This window comes from Engystomops pustulosus, chromosome 3 (assembly GCF_040894005.1).
Source record: "Engystomops pustulosus chromosome 3, aEngPut4.maternal, whole genome shotgun sequence".
Taxonomy (NCBI): domain Eukaryota; kingdom Metazoa; phylum Chordata; class Amphibia; order Anura; family Leptodactylidae; genus Engystomops; species Engystomops pustulosus.
Genome location: NC_092413.1, coordinates 71825240 through 71848414, shown reverse-complemented (window position 1 = coordinate 71848414; position 23175 = coordinate 71825240). Strand labels below are relative to the sequence as shown.

The following is a 23175-nucleotide window of genomic DNA, read 5'->3' as shown; positions in this document are numbered from 1 at the left end:
ATTCCTCCATGCAGCACCAGACCGGAAGCCGAGATCTTCACTACTGTCAACTGGCACTATACAATAGTTGGTGTCCTACACAGATGTCTCCATCCACTATGTGATGGCCTTTCTGAGTCACTGCAAACGCAGCTTTCTAATACTTCAATGCTTGCAGTACCTCCAAATGGCCACTACATAGTGGAAAGAGACGAGTGCTTCCTCCTCCATCCACTGCACGTAAAAGGGCTGGCAGTGGGGCACATTGTTGTGAAGTCAGGACACTCCTTGTGCGGGCGCACTATGTGCCCAATCATGTTAAATCCACAATTTACAATACTTTGACCTATTTATGGGACTTTCAATCATCTTGTAGCCTACAGCATAATCTGGAAATGGAGACCCTAAAACCCTGCAGCTACTAGAGACTAATGGGTAGGGTAGAGTACCCAATGTATAATCAAGTATCTTATGTGTCACAGCAAGTATTTTTACCAGAAATTGTTTAAATAAAATTTTGCTATTCTAATCAAATTTCTAACCAAATTCTTTATTTCTTTATTAAGCACCTGATGAAAAGGAAATAATTAAGGGGCAATATGAGAGACTGCAGGAAGCATACGGATGTCTAGGGGTTCTTCAGCTGAAATCAGGTAACTCTTTTTTTTTCTTATTTTCCTAGCAAAGGTAAATGTCAGAAGCCCATGTCCAAATCCATAGTCATGCTCAAAAAGTACATATACCAAAAGTTGTTTTGTTGAGGTATAGTCCTCTTACAAGTAAAAAGTATACAACGTGTATCACTGTAGATTGGGTCAGATTCACTGTAAAATAGCTGTGGCTTCTATATCCTGCTTGTTACTGTTATTGTCTGCTACTTATAATCAGTAGTGAAGCCTAATGACTTTTTCAATTTATAGAAAATTACCAATTAAATTTGCTGAAAGGTCGAACAGTAATTCATTAGTAATAATGACTGTATAACTGTTTCACATTACATAAACTACATCATTTTAAAACAGTCTTCAAATATTGGGTTTTGTACTGCTAGTGACAGGTTCCTATAGAGCTCTATTGACTATCTGACACCCTTTTTTTTTAGCTAAAAATTGTTTCGCTTACATCCACATAAATCACCTTTTATTATTACCTGGCATCAGAGGGGGCTGTGTCCTGCTCAGCCAGCTCCTCCCATGTAATACTTCCCATGCTTTAAAGCCTCCTTACCAGTCACAGTTCATGTCATGTGACTGGAGTGACATCATCCCAGGTACTTTAGCCTCTTAATAATAGCAAACTGTACTCACCGTGTCATGAATGTAACACAATGCACTGTGTAAAAAACTTTACACAATATTTCCCATCTGTATATAAAGCTTTATATGTCTGTAGTTGAATATAAAGCCAGCCTGAGAGAAAGAGAAGAGTCACAGATACCAGAGATGAGTCACAAAAGCTAATTTGCATATCAGAAAACAGTCTGTAATTAAGGTACAGAGCCCTACTAGCAGCTAATATGGGGAGGGCTTGTAACCCTTTATCAGCAGACATTGTTAGTCAGGATGGTCAAAATCTGGTGATGGGTCCTCTTTAAAGAAATTCTACCATCAAAATCCATCATGATAAACCAGGGACACTTAATCATAGATCAAGACACTGTGACTGTGGTAATCCTCTTATATTTGTTATCCATGTATTAAAAAATTATGATAATGAGTCAGAGTGGCTCTCGGGGTGATTCCAGAGCCCCTCAGATGTCTCTCATTGGTTGTTAAAACGAGCAGAACTGCACTTCCTGCTACAGCTAGATTAGACAGGCAGGGGAAGGGGGATACATGTTCTGCTCATTGCAACATCCTGTGATGTTAAAATGAGCAGGGGGCTCTGGAAACAACCCCCAGAAACCTTCTGGCTCATAATTAGCATATTTAGCATAAGTTGATTCAGAAGGAAGGAGGTCATGGATAACAAATATAAGAAGATTGTCACAATCATAGTGCCTGGATACTTGATTTTGATGGTAGATTTTAATTGTTAATTTCGCTTAGGGTCAGTTCACATTACTGTTTTTATTTCTGTGATGCTATGTAGTGAAGAAAGGAGAAAGCAGAAGCCGTAATAAACCTCTCCTGTGAGATCTGTAAAAGAGCATCAAAAACTACAGCATTGCCAAATAATTGGCTGCAGACTTGGGACCCACACTACACCCTTATTACACGCACTGTCCACCAAGATGAGTGGTTTTAAAGGGGTTGTGTCATTAACAATAATTGACCTATTAGAGCATAGCATTTTGAACATGTACCCCTATTACCAATTTTGCAATTTTGCCTAATTGTCAATATATTGACATGCCAGTGTCACCAACATGCGTCTCTATAGCAGAGAATTACAGCTTATGAATACATACTACACTGCTCAAAAAAATAAAGGGAACACTTATAAAACACAATATAATTCCAAGTAAATCAAACTTCTGTGAATTCAAACTTAGGAAGCAACACTGATTGGCAATCAATTTCACATGTTGTTGAGCAATGGAGTAGACAACAGGTGGAAATTATTGGCACTTACCAGGAATCTGATCTGCAAACTACATTTTCTCTAGGGAAAGGACAGCCACCCAGCAACAGCTAATGGGTGCAGAGGCGGCCGGCCTCCAATCCCGTCTGTGTGATGTGAATGCATTAATATGCATACAATCACAGCTACAGGTGTGCCCGATTGGAGTGGTGCCTCCTAAAGCTCCACCCACTCAGGGCCTGCCTCAGAATTTTTTGGGCTCTGGTGGCCTCTCCTTTCATTTAGAGATTTTTGTGGTTATTTTATAATAGTTTTCTAATTATTGAACAAACTCGGTTCTAAACTATTTTCTCTTATTTACATGTATGCACACAATTTATTGGAAGTTAACCCCTTACCGCCAAAGCCGCTTTTTACCTTCCTGACAAGGCCCATTTTTTCAAATCTGACATCTATCACTATAAGGGTGATGTCACACGTGGCGTTTTGAACGCGTTTTTGGCCTGTTTTTAAGCAGTCCATCAAAAAATGCATGCGTTAATTTGAAAACTCATTCGTTTTTGACAGGTTTGACCAATTATCGTAAATTTAAGCTGGTCAAAAAAGCATGCGGTTTTTGACAGACTGCCTAAAAAACGGGCCAAAACCGCATTCAAAACGCCACGTGTGACTTCACCCTTAGTGGTTAGAACTTCTGAACGCTTTACAATATCCAAATGATTTTGAAATTGTTTTCTTGTAACACTTTGTACTTCATAGTATCATAGTTTATATGGTTGAAAAAAGACACCTGTCCATCAAGTTCAACCAAGGAAGGGAAACGCATGCGTTTGTTAATGGGCTGCTTAAAACCGGCCCAAAAACGGGTTAAAAACGCCAGGTGTGCCGCCGGCCTAAGGGTGATGCCACACATGGCGTTTTGAACCCATTTTTTTTCCCATTTTTAAGCAGTCTGGTAAAACCTGTAAAAAAAGGATGCGTTTTCAAAAAACGGATGAGATTTTAAAAAATGGATGCGTTTTTTAACAATTTATCTTGATTGAAAATGGTCAGAAACGGATGCGTTTTCAAAAACCGCATGCGTTTTTTTAAAAAAAAGATGTGTTTTTTACGGACTGCGTAAAAATGGACCAAAAACGGGTTCAAAATGCCATGCGTGGCATCACGCATATGTGTATATGTGTGTGTATATGTATATCATAGCACTTCATCTGTGCATTTTTATGAGCAATGAAAAGAAACTGACACTTGTGTCTTTCAAGGGATGATATTATCAGTATTATTCAGGATACATAATACCCCAGTGCAAACTCTTAGGGTGGTGGCACACGTCGGGTTTTGAACCCGTTTATAGGCTGTTTTTGAAAATGCATCCGGTTTTCCCAATTATCTTAATTACCGGAGACTGTATGGGGTTTCTTGCAATCTAACTGAAAATTGCTTTCAAATAAACTATTGTAATGCTAGTACATTCCGACTATCATTTTGGTAAAATCAGCATTGAACACTGCATTAATCATGTCTAAATAGCCACCAATGGCTTAATTATACCCCAATTTCATTGGAGCTTATAACACTTGTATGTGGTTATGCAATATTTTAACCAAAGCTCTTCAAACTGTAGTCCTTGCGAAGTAAAAATAAATTCCCCAGAGGGTGATGAGAAAGACACCCACACTTGACTAAACATATTCACCAAACACTTTACTAAAAATATCCATGGTTTCCTTATCTTCAAAAATCTTTAACTTTATTTTTTTATGTAAAGAGCTGTTTGATGGCTTGATTTCTGCATAACAAATTGCACTTCATAGTGATGTATATTTAAAATTCCATGCCGTGTACTGGGAAACGGGAAAAAAATCCAAATGCAGTGAAATTGGTGAAAAAACACTTTTTTGTGGGCTTGGATTTTAACGATTTCACTGTGTGCCCCAAATGCCATGTCTAATTTATTCTTTGAGTTGGTACGTTCACGGTGATACCAAATTTGTATTGGTTTCTTAATTTATTAATTATTGTCTGGTGTTAATAATCTTTTCATACTTCGATGTACAAAGCTGTGGGTTGGGTACATTTTTACGACTTTTCATGAAGTTTTCAATTCTACCATTTTTAGGACTGCACAACCTTTTCATCACTTTTTATAGAATTTTTTATATTTTTCAAACCGTTACCCGTTACGGGGTTAAATGCAGTGAAAAAACTTTATTATATTTTGATAGATCGGGCATTTTCGGACATGGCAATACCTAATATGTTTAAGATTTTTACTGTTTATTTATATTTATATCAGTTCTAGGAAAAGGATATAATTATTTTTTTTTTTTGCTATTTTTATTTTTACTATTTTTCAGACCCCCTAGGGTACTTTAACCCTAGGTTGTCTGATTGATCCTACCATATACTGCTATACTACAATATGGCAGTATATGGGGATTTTCCTCCAGCATCCATGTTATGGTCATGATTACAGCCCTACATCCCTACTGTGTAATATTAACCGTATCTAGCTGCATCATAGATCTCTGCTATGTTGCATGTTTGGGTCTTTAGAACACTGTGTGGGGTCGGGTAGACTAGGTCACAGAAACAGCTTAGAGTATTCACAGTTGACTTTTAATACATGTTTTGGGCACTATACACATAACGTAGTGTTTGGAAAAGGTGGAGAGGTTGTTCTCTTTGTCTTGGCACAAGTGAATAATTTCTAAATAACACAAGTCATTTGCAGAATGGCAGACAGTGCCAGTATTATTTTAGTTTTATACCAAATATTGCTGCTGCTGTTGTGGATTTAGGATCAGATTCTTTACCTTTACCAAATTTATCTTGTAATTTTTTTACATCTTTCAAGGTCAGTAATTTCATTTAAACTTTTCAACATGTTCTCTTTTGTGCAGATTTGATCATATTGGTATGATAAAATAAATCCATTAGAATGATTTCTCCAGTTGGAATAGATTTTTCAGGCCTAAAACTCTGTAGTGTAGTGTTTCTATTGCACAAACATACTGAATGATAACCTGTTATATGGAAGTGGTCTTCAATGACTTGGTAGTTAAATGAATGTGCTATAGCATACAAAGCTAGCAGGAGGATGAGGAGCAGATGATTGTGTATAGTTTAAATGGATGTATGAAGTGCTTAGGGGGTGAGTTGGGTCATTCTGTTTCTGTCCCTGGTTGTTAGACTCCATGCGGAACATTTATCAAGACTTGTATGCCAGTTTTGACCTGAAAAATTGCAGTTACTTGTGTAAGGGGTCAAAACTCGCGATTGGAGCCGGCTCTGATCGCGAGTGTCAGAGCTTAGTGTTAGCTGTAACATACATCTGACAGTCGCTGGTGCCAGAAACGGGACATAATAGTACGTCCAAGTGCCCGAAGGGGTTTTAAAGAGGTTTTACTTTAATATTTAACCTTCCATAGCAGGTACTGTATATTCTAATTTTTACTAGTTAAAACAATTAAATGTTAAAAAAAATTGCTTTCATGACCATAATGTAAGGTCGATGTGGTTGAATTTATATTATATTTGTGTAGAATATAATTTTATATTCTACATATTTATAATGTATGTTCCAACCATTTCCTGTGTTAACATGTCTTAAGAACAGACAACGATCTCTTGTGGTTATTACATGCCTCTCGTGTTACTCCACAGTTGGTTAAATATCTTCAGTAAACATATGACATCTAATGGCTCTGAGCACAGCAGCAGCTTCTAGCAGTGTGTTTACCTGTTCATTATATCCATAGTCTTAGACAGGCTTTTTTATATCTGAATTTTGTTATGGCAATAAATTTTTATCAGCTTTCTCTTTACTGCTCATCAGTGTATAATAATGATAGGTAATGTATTACTATTATTGCTGCCTAATACTGCAGCTCAACCCTCATAAGGGAATACATCATTGATCAAGGCCTGGATATCAATGTTTAAATCCCAATAAACCCATTTGATCAACTTCAATCATAGTAAAAACATAATTTTAAAAACAAAATAATCATAAAAAAGTAAAATGTGCCAGAAGGGGAAGCCAGGAGGCTTGTATACTTCTCTGTATTGTTACAACACTCAGGATTTCTCTGGTATATGAAAATGACTGGGTTTCCTGTATATCAGGCACTTGCGTTGCTCACAATGTGCAGTCTCCTGGTGATCTAATAACTGTGCTAGTGGGGCTATTAATCTCTGTATGTTTTACATTACTTGGCAGTCTCTATACCAATACTTTTATATGTTTATGCATTGGGTGTTTACCTGTATTGTTAAGTATATAATTGCATTACATGCTTTGTAGCCTGCTATTCAGGAACATGCCTATATTATTGTTAAATAGTTAATAACACAGCGTCGGACTGGCCCACCTGAGTACCGGAGAAACCTCCGGTGGGCCCCAGGTCCCGACACTTACATACAGTGTTTGTGATCAGGCGCTGACGGCATTAGTGTGCGCGCCGCCGGGGTGCGCAGCAGCGGTGTCACTGTGCGTGGCGGCGGTGGCACCTGTGTGAGTGCCGCCGGGGTCACTGTGCGCACTGCACAACTGCTGGGGAGCAGGCTGGACCATCGGAGCGGGACAGTCAGCAGCCTTTGAGGAGGAGGTCGTCTGTAATGTAAGCTGCGGGGGGCCCTGTAATGGATGCTGAGGGGGTAGAGGGGGCCATGTATTAGATGCCGAGGGGGCCCTGTAATAGATGCTGTCGGGGAGGGGGGCCCTGAAATAGATGCTGTTAGGGAGGGGCCCTGTAATAGATGCTGTGGGGGAGGGGGCCCTAGAATGGATGCTGTTGGGGGGAAGGGGATGGGGCCTTTAATGAATGCTGTGGGGGGAGGGAGATGGGGGCCCTGTAATGAATGCTGTGGGGGGAGGGAGATGGGGGGGCCCTGTAATGAATGCTGTGGGGGGAGGGAGATGGGGGGGCCCTGTAATGAATGCTGTGGGGGTGCTGTAATGGATGCTGTGGGGGTAGGGGGATGGGGGGGCCCTGTAATTGGATGGGGGGGCCCTGTAATGGAATGGATGCTGTGGGGGGGAGCGGCCCTGTAATGGATGCTGTGGGGGACCCTGTAATGGATGCTGAGGGGGGTGGGAGGGCCCTGTAATGGATGCTGTGGGGGGAGGGGTGCCCTGTAATGGATGCTGTGGGGGCAGGGGGATGGGGGGACCCTGTAATGGAATGGATGCTGTGGGGGGAGGGGGATGCGGGGGCCCTCTAATGGATGCTGTGGGGGGAGGGGTGCCCTGTAATGGATGCTGTGGGGGGGGAGGGGGATGGGGGGCCCTGTAATGGATGCTGAGGGGGGGCCCTCTAATGGATGCTGTGGGGGCAGGGGGTTGGGGGGGCCTGTAATGGTTGCCGTGGGGGGAGGGGTGCCTACCTATGTTGGCTACAGTTGGGCCAGCATTAATGTTATGGCTACTGTATGCACACTATTACTACAATGCGATGGCACCATTAAGATACTGACTACTGTTGGGACATAGTTACTATATTGGTGATGCTACTGTGGTTATATTGGCTATTGTGAGAGCACTGTTACTTTTACGATACCCAATACAGTGGAGTCAGCATCTTAAAGTTGCCTACTGTTGGGCAGTGTTATTGGCAACTGAAATGAAGTGAAGAACCTAAAATTTTTGTGTTTCTTAGTCTGCAGGGACAAGTTGTGTCTGGTAGGGGCTGAAATGGTGGTCTAGTTCTAAGAAGTAGATGAAAGAGAACTCCTCCAATTAGATGTCACCTGTAAGTCATGTGATGCTTGTATTACCCATGAGCTGACAATTCTGCAGAATCTGTCCTGTGACCTTCATACTTGTAGCTACAGCCGCACTACACAAGTCATACATGGAGCTACAGCCGCACTACACAAGTCATACATGGAGCTACAGCCGCACTACAATAGTCATTCATGGAGCTACAGCCGCACTACACAAGTCATTCATGGAGCTACAGCCGCACTACACAAGTCATTCATGGAGCTACAGCCGCACTACACAAGTCATTTATGTAGCTACAGCTGCACTACCCAAGTCATTTATGGACCTGCAGTTGCACTACACAGCCACACATGGACTTACAGCCATAGTACACAGCCATACATGGAACTACAGCCCCAGTACACAGCCATACATGGAGCTACAGCCCCAGTGCACAGCCATACATGGAGCTACAGGCACAGTGCACAGCCATACATGGAGCTACAGGCACAATACACAGCCATACACGGAGTTACAGCTGCGGTACACAGCCATACACGGAGTTAGAGCTGCGGTGCACAGCCATACACGGAGTTAGAGCTGCGGTGCACAGCCATACACGGAGTTAGAGCTGCGGTGCACAGCCATACACGGAGTTAGAGCTGCGGTGCACAGCCATACACGGAGTTAGAGCTGCGGTGCACAGCCATACACGGAGTTAGAGCTGCGGTGCACAGCCATACACGGAGTTAGAGCTGCGGTGCACAGCCATACACGGAGTTAGAGCTGCGGTGCACAGCCATACACGGAGTTAGAGCTGCGGTGCACAGCCATACACGGAGTTAGAGCTGCGGTGCACAGCCATACACGGAGTTAGAGCTGCGGTGCACAGCCATACACGGAGTTAGAGCTGCGGTGCACAGCCATACACGGAGTTAGAGCTGCGGTGCACAGCCATACACGGAGTTAGAGCTGCGGTGCACAGCCATACACGGAGTTAGAGCTGCGGTGCACAGCCATACACGGAGTTAGAGCTGCGGTGCACAGCCATACACGGAGTTAGAGCTGCGGTGCACAGCCATACACGGAGTTAGAGCTGCGGTGCACAGCCATACACGGAGTTAGAGCTGCGGTGCACAGCCATACACGGAGTTAGAGCTGCGGTGCACAGCCATACACGGAGTTAGAGCTGCGGTGCACAGCCATACACGGAGTTAGAGCTGCGGTGCACAGCCATACACGGAGTTAGAGCTGCGGTGCACAGCCATACACGGAGTTAGAGCTGCGGTGCACAGCCATACACGGAGTTAGAGCTGCGGTGCACAGCCATACACGGAGTTAGAGCTGCGGTGCACAGCCATACACGGAGTTAGAGCTGCGGTGCACAGCCATACACGGAGTTAGAGCTGCGGTGCACAGCCATACACGGAGTTAGAGCTGCGGTGCACAGCCATACACGGAGTTAGAGCTGCGGTGCACAGCCATACACGGAGTTAGAGCTGCGGTGCACAGCCATACACGGAGTTAGAGCTGCGGTGCACAGCCATACACGGAGTTAGAGCTGCGGTGCACAGCCATACACGGAGTTAGAGCTGCGGTGCACAGCCATACACGGAGTTAGAGCTGCGGTGCACAGCCATACACGGAGTTAGAGCTGCGGTGCACAGCCATACACGGAGTTAGAGCTGCGGTGCACAGCCATACACGGAGTTAGAGCTGCGGTGCACAGCCATACACGGAGTTAGAGCTGCGGTGCACAGCCATACACGGAGTTAGAGCTGCGGTGCACAGCCATACACGGAGTTAGAGCTGCGGTGCACAGCCATACACGGAGTTAGAGCTGCGGTGCACAGCCATACACGGAGTTAGAGCTGCGGTGCACAGCCATACACGGAGTTAGAGCTGCGGTGCACAGCCATACACGGAGTTAGAGCTGCGGTGCACAGCCATACACGGAGTTAGAGCTGCGGTGCACAGCCATACACGGAGTTAGAGCTGCGGTGCACAGCCATACACGGAGTTAGAGCTGCGGTGCACAGCCATACACGGAGTTAGAGCTGCGGTGCACAGCCATACACGGAGTTAGAGCTGCGGTGCACAGCCATACACGGAGTTAGAGCTGCGGTGCACAGCCATACACGGAGTTAGAGCTGCGGTGCACAGCCATACACGGAGTTAGAGCTGCGGTGCACAGCCATACACGGAGTTAGAGCTGCGGTGCACAGCCATACACGGAGTTAGAGCTGCGGTGCACAGCCATACACGGAGTTAGAGCTGCGGTGCACAGCCATACACGGAGTTAGAGCTGCGGTGCACAGCCATACACGGAGTTAGAGCTGCGGTGCACAGCCATACACGGAGTTAGAGCTGCGGTGCACAGCCATACACGGAGTTAGAGCTGCGGTGCACAGCCATACACGGAGTTAGAGCTGCGGTGCACAGCCATACACGGAGTTAGAGCTGCGGTGCACAGCCATACACGGAGTTAGAGCTGCGGTGCACAGCCATACACGGAGTTAGAGCTGCGGTGCACAGCCATACACGGAGTTAGAGCTGCGGTGCACAGCCATACACGGAGTTAGAGCTGCGGTGCACAGCCATACACGGAGTTAGAGCTGCGGTGCACAGCCATACACGGAGTTAGAGCTGCGGTGCACAGCCATACACGGAGTTAGAGCTGCGGTGCACAGCCATACACGGAGTTAGAGCTGCGGTGCACAGCCATACACGGAGTTAGAGCTGCGGTGCACAGCCATACACGGAGTTAGAGCTGCGGTGCACAGCCATACACGGAGTTAGAGCTGCGGTGCACAGCCATACACGGAGTTAGAGCTGCGGTGCACAGCCATACACGGAGTTAGAGCTGCGGTGCACAGCCATACACGGAGTTAGAGCTGCGGTGCACAGCCATACACGGAGTTAGAGCTGCGGTGCACAGCCATACACGGAGTTAGAGCTGCGGTGCACAGCCATACACGGAGTTAGAGCTGCGGTGCACAGCCATACACGGAGTTAGAGCTGCGGTGCACAGCCATACACGGAGTTAGAGCTGCGGTGCACAGCCATACACGGCGTTAGAGCTGCGGTGCACAGCCATACACGGAGCTACAGTAGCGGTGCACAGCCATACACGGAGCTACAGTAGCAGAATACAGCATTGGAGCTCCCTTCAAGCTTGAGAGTTGCAGCTGTCACTCTATAGTTATGTAGAAGTACATAACGTCTCATTAAGTGAAGCCAAATAGGATGTGTCCCAAGCGATGACTGAACATTGTTCTATTGTGTATTGAGCATAGGTTGCTAACAGAAATGGGAACACCCAGTTGTCACATTATGCAAACATATACAGATAAATACTCGAACCAGGATTTGGAGAAAAATGTGTCTTAGGATTGTTATTTCATGGAGAATGAGAATATTGCAGAGCCCCTGTGTATACCTTGTATCTGACTACTATATAGTCACTGCTAGTCACAATAGAAATTTTTTAGCACTCTCTAGATTTCGTTCTTATGCTTGTCTCTCATCTAAACATATTTATCATCCAGATTCATACATCGCAAGGCTGGATGATACCTGGTGCAGTATAAATCTGTCCGTGTCGGTTTACGCTGTCTAATGTTGAATGTTTCTGATAAATCTGCCCCAACGTGTTTTCGGTTCTGTAGTATTCTTTCTATTTACATGAAAGGTGGGCCCCAAAAAAGATTTTCTCTGGTGGGCCCAAGGTACTCCAGTCCGACACTGAACACATGGTTATAGTTCTATAATTATGTATCCTCATATTGTATGTATTAAAAACATACTTGGATTTGATATGGGTATTTATCATTATTAGGGTCCATTCACACGCGGTATGCCCGCCGTGTGCTGGAGAGGAGGAGGAGGTGACCCTTCCTCCCTCCATAGAGAATAGCGGTGCACGGCCGCACACACGCCGAAAGATAGAGCATGCTCTATCTTTTTGCGGTGTGCGGTCCAGATCGGTGCCATACATGTGTGACACCGTATCTGCGCCGCGCCGCTATTGCCGTCTATGGGGACGTACATGTGGCCGCAAATTTGCGGCCGCATGTATGTCCCCGCAGACGGCCATGTGAATGTGCCCTTATCTGGTGTAAAGATGAGTAAAATACATTTTCATTTACAGAAAAAAAAATAATGAAAATAAGACATTGCTTTTGAATGTTTGCTTTTGGATCAACATAAAAAATAAATACAAACAAACAAATGAAACTGGGCTTGGCAAAAAAATATTGTGCCCCTAGAAAAGATTGAAAATAAATTACCAATAGCGCAAAGAGTAGTCTTTGCGCTGTGTGGTACCATGGTGTGTACCACACCAAACATGGAGATTTAGGGAAAGAAAATTATAAGTTAAAGGCTATAGGGCAGTGATGGCAAACCTTTTAGAGGCCGAGTGCCCAAACTACAACAAAGACCTGCTTCTTTATCGCAAAGTGCCGACACAGAAATTTAATTTGTGATTTATACTCCCTTCTATGTCTCAGTTTTCATTGATACCAGCTCCCTGAGGACACCAATAAAGCAGAAAATAGTCCCAGTTAGTCCTGTCACTTTAAAATAGCTCTGTGCACAACAAGTCCTGGGCTGTCTGGGACTGCAGGAATATACCTGGAGTCATGTCTGGTGATGGTCTGGGTGCCCACAGAAAGGGCTCTGAGTGCCACCTCTGGCACCAGTGCCATAGGTTAGCCATCACTGCTATAGGGTAATCTCAAAACGGCTTGATTCTGTTACTACAGTTACATACAAGTATGCTCGTTCTAATCCGTGAACTGCGATTATTTCCCCCTATATACCACCTTCTCGCTAAAAACAGACACAGGGTATAGGTGTGGCGTAGAATTGTACGTCAGTGCAGCAGCCCACAGGAGATATGAAGAGGCTGAAGTCTTCTGATATATCTGGCATGGTGGAAGGGGGCCGTTTTATCACATGCTAGTGCACAATGCCCCAGCATCTAAAAACAATTCCCTCTTTTTTGCTTCTTTTCTGCTGGTAACTTTAGTCTCCACAAAAGTATATTGAAATGGCTATCCAGAACTGCTACCTAATGATGACTTGACCTAGCAAGGTTTTTTGCGTGAACTTTAGTCCATATGTCAGCTTGATTATCTGGCACAAACAGTTCAGTTGTATGGGGTGCAGACTGGTAAATCATGACTAAGTTTCAAGTATATGTTTTGCATTAACTTCAGACAGATTCTTTTTAATTTAATGGATTCTCGATTCACTTTAAGCCACCTGCACCCAAATAAAGCATGACTAACTGATCTTTTGCATGCTGGTTTATCAAATCTGAAGCCATGTTTGATTAACCTTGTCCATATAGTCAGACCACAGAATGTGTGAGAAAGGACATTAGGCAGGTAATGGATATCACTAAAGCATTGAGAGGGTGTACGGTAAATTCTGAATTTTTACATTCCTTGTTTCTTGTAGGGAGTTCTCGGTTGCACTTTCTTGTCTTGGTAAGCGGATGCACCTCCGTTGGAAGAATTTTAGATGCTGAAGTTTACAAAATCACAACAACTGAATTCTGTCCACTACAAGAAGATACCAAAGAGGAAGAGCGAGTCTCCGTTCTCAGGAAGATACTGAATTCAGGAATGTTTTACTTCTCTTGGCCAAATGCAGGATCACATTTTGACCTTACAGTTCGAGCCCAAAATCAGGATGTCAGGAGATGCTATGAATCTGGAAACTGGTTCTTCTGGTTAGTATTGTTATATAGACCCTGTCTACAACATTACAGATGGTTGACTTGTAGTGATTAGCGGACCCAAAAAACTTTAAAACTCAGTTCAAGTTTGTGCCACAATGATCTAAATGTGAAGTCTGCATTTAAAGAAACGACACCCATTATTATGGTGGCAGTACCGATCATGGGCGTTATCAGCAGGGTGGTTGAGAAAGACTATTTACTTCTACATGTAGCTATTTAGTATATACAGGCGGTCCCCTACTTAAGAACCCCTGACTTCCATACAACCCCTAGTTACAAACGGACCGCTAGATGTTGGTAATTTACCTTTGTAGCCTTAGGCTACAATGATCAGCTATAACAGTTATCACAGGTGTCTGCAATTAAGATTTATTGTTAATCCTGGATCATATGACAACCCAACATTTCTAAAATCCAAATGTCACCGAGACCAAAAAAAAATCTGGCTGGGGTTACAATTATAAAGTATACAGTTCCAACTTACATACAAATTCAACTTAAGAACAAACCTAAAGAACGAATATTGTATGTAACCCGGGGACTGCCTGTATCATATTCGTAGACCACTATTGTGTGACCCACCTAGATGTTGGACTCAAAATGCTGTATTGTATAAATGCTGTATTGTATAATATAACCACATGTCTACAGGAGATGTGTTTTTTTTTTTTTTTTTTGCTTCACCAACCAGATTGCATATGTTTATTTTGTGGTCACTCTTAGCAGAGAGAAAAGCAAAAAAAACTTCTAGTCATAATTAACCTTATCCTACCACCCCTCCCTTCCAGCACTGCTTAGGGGAGATATAAAAATCATTTAGTCCCTCCAAATTTGTTCCCAATATATCGATGCATTTCTTTTGACATAATGGGGCTTATTTACTAAGGGTCCCGTGGCCACATTTCCGTCGGGTCTTCCAACGTTTTCGGGGTTCACGCCACTGGGACAGGGATTTAGAAGGGGATTGTGGCGCACTAGATCTGATTTTGGCGCATTGGTGCCGGCTTTCATTCAACACAAATCAGGGGCCGGGCCTTCAGACGATCTGACGGATTCGGACAAACCGCGGATTTAACTTAAAGATTGTGTCGTAAGACATGCACTTAGATACACCGGGAGGAAGACTGTGAACTTCGCCGGACCTGGGCGGGGAAGCGACACATGCAGGACACGTGCATTATTGTCGGACAATGCACAGCGGGGATCGGATAGGAACGGGTAAGTAAATGTGCCCCAATATATCCTTTGAAATCTTTTAATTTTATTAACCAAGGCAGTCCATTGTTTGAGATTAGGCTAGACTGGATTCATCCACCTTCCGAGTCTTTAGTTCAATTAGTTCATTAAACATTTTATAAGTAAATTTTTAACAAAAAATAAAATATATACAGAGATAAGTCAAATAAGAAGAAAGCCTTTTGAGATTTTGATAACTTTGGCAGGTGATAATTGAAAAGGTCATTTAGTATCAATATTTCCATAGAACAGTGTAATGAAATGTTAAATTTTTCAGGGATCTTAAGGTGTACCTCATGCCAAAAATTCTCCAAGGCAAGGCAGCTCAAACACATATGTTTGAAGTCAGGTTGCTTATGTCTAATTAGACTCAGGTTGAAGAAGGTCTTTAAAACCTTGGTGTTTAGGGTCGCACTGCCTTCTTGTATTAGGACAATTTCTACATAGATTCCTCAGTGGATTGTATTGGAATAGCAAGACAACAATGTGTTTTAACAATGGAAAGTTTTGTTTAGGGACGATTTTTTTCCCCTAATATGCGACCTCCATGCCAAGTGGTACATTGTTTATAGTCTGCGCCTGTTCCGGGCACAAGTCATAGTGCCTCTTCGTATATCCCAAGCAATGTGCCCGGGGGGACCACCACCTACAGTTTACTGATTCAACTTTTTGGAAGAGTTTGTTGTTTCTTTACCACAACACCATTTGATAAGTGTTTGTTTTGGGCCTATAGAAAGGGTGGAAGTAACATGCTACTCTACTGTACCTTACATGTGTTTTTTTTTCTTTTTATCTGAGAAACTGATTAGACACACTGGTAGATACTAAAATTGTCTAAGTATCAAAGAAGACATTTTATACAATTTTTTGCAATGGCTGATGATGAGCAATCTGTCACACTATAATGATATCTAGTCTAACACTACCTATTGGTTGGCTTAGTTTATACCTGAATATTTGGCACATTTTTGGTAAACAGTATAAATCTACATTAGACAAGTCTGGTTCATTTAATTGGCATATCTTTTTTCTTGTATCTTGCCATGAAAGAGTGTATAAGTCTTTCCCTATCTGAAAGCATGATTAGACATGAGTGAAGCAGGATGGATGTTTTGATAAATGGCCCGCTATCTAAGCTGTTCTGATTTGAACTGTTTTGAGCCAGTAGGATTTGTTGTTCTAAGCCATAAGGATTTGTTGGGAACATAGGACATGCACAAATGATGAGCAGGCTCCGGGAGCCCTGACTGACCATCAGTAAAGTGGATAGTCTGATCCACTGACAAGCATGAGCAGCACCCACAAAACTTCAGTACACACTCCTTATCATATGGAACAGTATCTCCTTTTGCTGTGAATCCAGGTTCTGTTTTGTCATGAACACACAATTCTTTGCCTTTGCTGTGGAGCGACACACTGTCCCTAATAGTAGCATAATGATATGGGGAGTCATTACATGCAATTGGTCACCTCTAGTTGTGATATAAGGGAGATTAAAAGCTCAGCAAAGTGCTTATGATTACTCTTACAGAGGGCATTTCATCAATGGGACATTAGGATAATGCTCTGTCGCACACAGCGAAGGTCTCCTAGGAATGTCTCCACCAGATTATAACCTGCTTGGTTGCCATATTTATTGCTTTTGGGCATTTAAGCTTTTTGCTGGGACATTGGGTTCAACAACTTTTGAGTGTGTAAGATCAATATGCTCAGCTGCAACGTCTCTGGGCAAATGTGCCACAAAATACCATACTGGACCCATTTGCTGTCCATTCTCAGCTGCCTCGTCTCATACAGTGGAGGAATAAGTATTTGATCCCAGGCTGATTTAAAAGTTTTCCCACCAACAAAGAATTGAGAGGTATATAATTTTTAATGTAGGTACTTCAACTGTGAGAAAGAGAATCTAAAAAAATAATCACATTGTATGATTTTTAAATAATCAATTAGCATTTTATTGCATCAAATAAGTATTTGATCCCCTGCCAAAGAGCAAGAATTCTGGCTCTCTCAGTGCTGTTATTTTTTCTTTAAGAAGCTTCTTCTACTCTGCACTCATTACCTGTAAGGAGGATGGATATGGGGATGTATGGATTTGTGATGTATCGCAAGATTTTGGACAAAAGCGTCCTCTCTTTAAGAGCATTGAAGATGGGTCATGGTTGGGTCTTCCAGTATGACAATGACCCACAACACACAGCCATGACAACTAAGGAACTGCTTAATATGAAGCATTTCAAGGTCCTGGAGTGATCTAGCCAATCAGAAATCTTTGGAGGAAGCTAAAACTCAATGTTGTCCAGTGACGGCCTCGAAACCTGAAAGACCTGGATAAGATATGTATGGAGGACGAGGACAAAATCCCTTCTGCAGTGTGTGCAGACTTGGTCAAGAAGTCTGAGCTCTGTAATTTGTTTCTGTACCAAATATTATGTTCTGTTCTATCTAGTATCAAATACTTACTTCATGCAATAAAATGCAATAAAAATCACAGACCTCTCCAATCTTTGTAGGTGGGAAAACCTTTAAAGATTTTTTATTTTTCACAAATCAATAGCTCTTGGGATTGCCTATTATCTTTATTACCTATATACAGTAGTTTCCTTGCTATAGCCTTCACATTACCTTATTGCCGTAATGGCTGCCTCCTCTACATGTGCTGGTAAGCCCTAAGAGTCCATAGCTTGTTTACACTTTATTTCTGTCGGTTTCCTGGGAGGAGGGGGGAGCTGCTGCCTCCTGCTGGCAGGGGAAGATGTTATGTGTCAGTGTGTGTAGCAGAGCTGGAAGCCTACATAACAGTGAATGCAGATGTCTCCTGCACAGTATAGTGAGGTACAATTCTCCCCTATTCCCCATCAGTTCCTCAATCACAGTCTCTAAATCTACAGAAGTTTCTCTGTCCCTGCTCTTCTCACTGCTCACTTCTCCCACCTTGTCATCGGCAGTATCAGCTCTGTGCAGATAAGCTAGTAACCCTTACTGCTCACACCGCACAGGCTATAGACTGCATGTAACTGGTTTACTTATGATTTATTTCACTTGTTGCATGTTCCCTGCTCCTCCATGTGATGGAAGCTGCCAGGCTGTCACCATATACATCCTGTATGTAATGTCCATGTCCCCTGCTCCTCCATGTGATGGAAGCTGGATTTACATGTGGGGAACTACCGTATATACTTGTGTATAAGCAGAGTTTCTCAGCACAAAAAATGTGCTGAAAACATCCCCTCGGTTTATACACGAGGCAATAAAGTAACAAATAAGTAAAAAAAATACTTAAAAAATAATAAACTTATATACTCACCCTCCGGTGGCCCCGGTGTGCAGAGCTGCTCCCCCAATGTATGCGCGGCTCGTCTTCAGGCTTCCGCACCCGTCTTCTTTCTTCTGCCGCCATGCTTTTCCCCCGGGCAGCGCCTAGTATGACGTCAGCAGCAGCGCATGATACTAGGCACCGCCCAGGAGAGAGCAATGGCCGCGCCCAGCAGAAGAAAGAAGACAGGCGCGGAAGCCTGAAGACGAGCCGTGCGGACATCGGGGGAGCAGCGCTGCACATCGGGGCCACCGGAGGGTGAGTATATAAGTTTTTTTTTTTTTTTTAATGCTGGGAGCAAGCTGTATACTACATGGGAGCAAGCTGTATACTACATGGGGGCAGGCTGTATACTAACTGGGGGCAGGCTGTGTACTACTGGGGGCAGGCTGGGCTGGCTGTACACTATATGGGGCTGGTTGGCTATATACTGGGGGGGTCTGTGACCAATGCATTTCCCACCCTCTGCTTATACTCGAGTCAATAGGTTTTCCCAGTTTTTGGTGGTAAAATTAGGGGCTGGCTTATACTCGGGTGGGCTTATACTCGAGTATATATGGTAAATGGATTTAATGCTAAATTACTTTGAGAGAGAAGGCATCATGGGATCTGTGGGCAAGCTAACTGGTCTCAGCCTGATGGCATAGACTGACAGACATTAGCCCCTTAATGACCGCCCTATCGGGTTTTTACGGCGGTCATTAAGGGTACTTCTTCTGATGCGACCCCTTTCTACGGTGGCGCATCAGAAGAAGTTTTCGGGACACCGGGTCTCGCTGGTGCCGGTGTCGGGCTGTGATATCACAGCCCAGACCCGGCACTAACACCCGGGATCGGAAAAACTCCGCGGCGTGCAAGTGTGTCCCCCGTGGATCGGACCCCCCCGGTGTGCTTACCGGGGGATCCGATCCCTCCTGCCGCTGCCCCGGGTTCCGACGAGTGACCCGGGGCTGTCGGCTCCTCTTCTCACCGGGTCCTGCCTTCCTGGCAGGACTCGGCTGTAAGTAACTGAGCATGCGCAGCATGCTCAGTTACTTTCACTATACACTGCAATACAAGTGTATTGCAGTGTAAAGGCTTGAATAAGCGATCGGACGATCGCTTATTCAAGCCAAGAAGTAGAAAATGTAAAAAAGTTAAAAAAAAAAAATTAAATCTTTTTATAATAAATAAATAAATAAAATAAAAGTCCCATAATCTCCCCAGTAACACATAAAATGCAAATAAAGTAAATAAAACACAAAAACACGTACATATTTGGTATCACCGCGTCCGTATTAATCTGTACAATAAATCTAAATCAATACTGAACCCGCTCGGTGAACTACGTAAAAAAAAAACTCAAAAAACTTCCCATAATATACAATTTTTCATCAAACACCATCACAAAAAATGTTCTAAAAAGTGATCAAAAAAAGTTACGGTACCTAATATGATACGACTGAAAAGAACAACTGTTTTCGCAAAAAATAAGCCCTCAACCAGATCTGACAACCGAAAAATACAGAAGTTATGGCCCTGAAAAGTTGTCAATAGTAAAAACAATGCAATTTTCTCAATAATATTGGTTTTGCTCAGGAAAATTGAGCAAAAATAAGAAAAACTATATAAATGAGGTATCACCGCAATCGTAGTGAACCAGAGAATAAAGATAAAATATTATTTTTACGTTACGGTGAGCGGGGGGAAAAAAATGCTAACAATCCAAAATAAAAATTGATGATTTTGTTTGTGTCCCCCTTGAAATAGTTAATAAAATCTCATGAATAAGCTTTAGACTCCCAAAATAAATTATTTATACATTGTATCTCATCCCATAAAAAATAAGCCCTCATATGATCGCATTACCAAAAAAAATAAAAATTTATAGGTCGTACAGCAGTTTACCACCACATATGGGGTATCAGTACACTCGGGAGGAATTGGGCATCAAGCGTTGCAGTGCGTTTCCTCATTTAATTTATTCTGAAAATGTCAGTTTTGGCCTAAATGAATGTATTTCCAAAAAAATTCTAGTTTCTAAATCGCAGGTCCATATTTTTTAACCCATGTGAAACACTTAAAGGGTTAATGGACTTAATAGAAGTTGTTTTACATACGTTGAGGGGTGAACTTTCTATAGTGGGGTAATTTATGGGGTTTTACTATTATTTAGGCCTCTCAAAGTCACTTGAAAGCTGAGTTGTCCCTCAAAATGTGAGTTTTGGCAATTTTCATGAAAATAAGAAAAATCGCACCTAAAGTTCTGCACCTCATAACATCCTAGAAAAATGACCGGAAGCATAAAATATCATCCCAACATAAAGCAGATATTCTGTAAATGTTAATTATCAAACTTTTTGGGTAGTTTTACTTCCTGTCTGGAAACCAGAACATTTCAAACTTGGAAAATGAAGAATTTTTACAAACTTTTGCCAAATTTTCACTTTTTTTTCAGAACGAAACGCAAAACTTATCACTTAAATTTTATAACTAACATGAAGTACAATGTGTCACGAGAAAACATTCTCAAAATCACCAGGATATGTTAAAGCGTTCCGAAGTTATAACCAATTATCGTGAGACATGTCAGATTTGAAAAATCGAGTCTGGTCATTGAGCTGAAAACTAGTGTCGGTGATAAGGGGTTAGTCTCTGCCCACTTCACCTCTAGTGAGAGATTTTTATCAAACACTTTCATAATTGTGAGCAGCACAAAGTAGGCATCACATATAATAATTTGGTAAAATCACTATAGCTTTACAGTTAAGCTTTAAATTGTACATTTTGCACAATTGACTTGTTCATTGAAATCTAAAAATAACTGAATTGTTATTTTTTGTGTGAGTGCGTGCACATATTACATTGTTAATTGGGTGCACACCATCATTGCAACTCTTCCCCCAATCCACATTAGGAAGATTTTTTAATTTTTTTGCACCAATTATACCAGAAGTCGCTGTCCACATTGAACATATCTATAGGATACTGTAAACATGCAGCCATTGTTATTTTTAAAGAAAAGCACAATGTCAATGATTTTCACGCAGCATTTCACATAATGTTTTGTAGCTGTGTGTAAAGCACCACATACATTTCCATGTTATCTACAGTAAACACCGTCCGAACATTGCTAGCAAGAAGGTATTTTATTTGACTGCTACTGTCGTCTCGCTGATAAACTTTCTTGGAAACAGGACAGAGATATGACACGCAGTACAAAGGCTTCCTAAAGTATGGGGAAGCTAGAATTTCATATGATGGATTGCAGTATGCTTTATCCTATTTTGTTTTAAGATGGATTGAGCTGCACATCCTTTGAAGAAATAGGTGCACTGGAAAGGGACCAAATCTCTTATACCATGAAATAAGTATTCCAGTCACACTATGTGACAGATATTTTGAAGAAAATCTGCCTTATCCAGAGCAGCTGATACCATGTTCTTCATATCGTAGCGCTCGTCTGCCGCTGTATGTGGCCTTTCTTACAGCTTCTATTGGCAAACTGTATCTGAAAAAGGTCCATGTGTTAGAACAGAAACGTCACTACTTATGGTTTTCTGTGAAAAAATAAAAAGAGAATTTCTTCAATTCTACAATTTGGTGAGATAGTGTCTTTTGAAAAAGAGATACAAGGCTTGTGACTGTATATGGAGTGGTCAGGGGGCATTGCTTAATGTGTGTCTTCAGTTTGTCTACTCGATAGTAAAATCCATACTGTTATGAGAAAGTTTAGTAATGGATTTAGGTGAAGCAGCTGTCTGAGTTATATTCAATAAAATGGATTTTTAACAGAATTTGTACAGTTAGGGCCAGAAATATTTGGACAGTGACACAAGTTTTGTTATTTTAGCTGTTTACAAAAACATGTTCAGAAATACAATTATATATATAATATGGGCTGAAAGTGCACACTCCCAGCTGCAATATGAGAGTTTCCACATCCAAATCGGAGAAAGGGTTTAGGAATCATAGCTATGTAATGCATAGCCTCCTCTTTTTCAAGGGACCAAAAGTAATTGGACAATGGACTCTAAGGGCTGCAATTAACTCTGAAGGCGTCTCCCTCGTTAACCTGTAATCAATGAAGTAGTTAAAAGGTCTGGGGTTGATTCCAGGTGTGTGGTTTTGCATTTGGAAGCTGTTGCTGTGACCAGACAACATGAGAGGAACTCTCAATTGAGGTGAAGCAGAACATCCTGAGGCTGAAAAAAAAGAAAAAATCCATTAGAGAGATAGCAGACATGCTTGGAGTAGCAAAATCAACAGTTGGGTACATTCTGAGAAAAAAGGAATTGACTGGTGAGCTTGGGTACTCAAAAAGGCCTGGGCGTCCACGGATGACAACAGTGGTGGATGATCGCCGCATACTTTCTTTGGTGAAGAAGAACCCGTTCACAACATCAACTGAAGTCCAGAACACTCTCAGTGAAGTAGGTGTATCTGTCTCTAAGTCAGCAGTAAAGAGAAGACTCCATGAAAGTAAATACCTTATATACTTGAGTATAAGCCTAGTTTTTCAGCACAAAATTTGTGCTCAAAAACCCTAACTCGGCTTATACTCGAGTCAACTAAACATAAAGACAAAACTCACCTTTCTGACGTCACCCGTAGGTCCTCTTCTGTCTGGGACAGTCTGAGACAGAAGAGGACCTACAGGGGACGTTGGAAAGATGAGTACAGTGT

General features: G+C 42.6%; 1 protein-coding gene across 4 annotated transcripts in view; it reads left to right on the top strand.

Annotated features, from left to right (window-relative positions):
- The window catches only part of SYNJ2 (synaptojanin 2), a 128919-nt gene that overhangs the window by 31321 nt on the left and 74423 nt on the right, over positions 1–23175 (top strand). For 3 of the 4 annotated variants that reach the window (XM_072141040.1, XM_072141039.1, XM_072141038.1), the window contains exons 2-3: positions 546–632; positions 13676–13949. In XM_072141040.1, coding sequence (XP_071997141.1) covers positions 546–632; positions 13676–13949 — 361 coding nt within the window. Of the gene's footprint in view, positions 1–545; positions 633–8162; positions 8256–13675; positions 13950–23175 lie in introns of those variants that run through there. The other variant, XM_072141041.1, reaches the window with a different exon arrangement.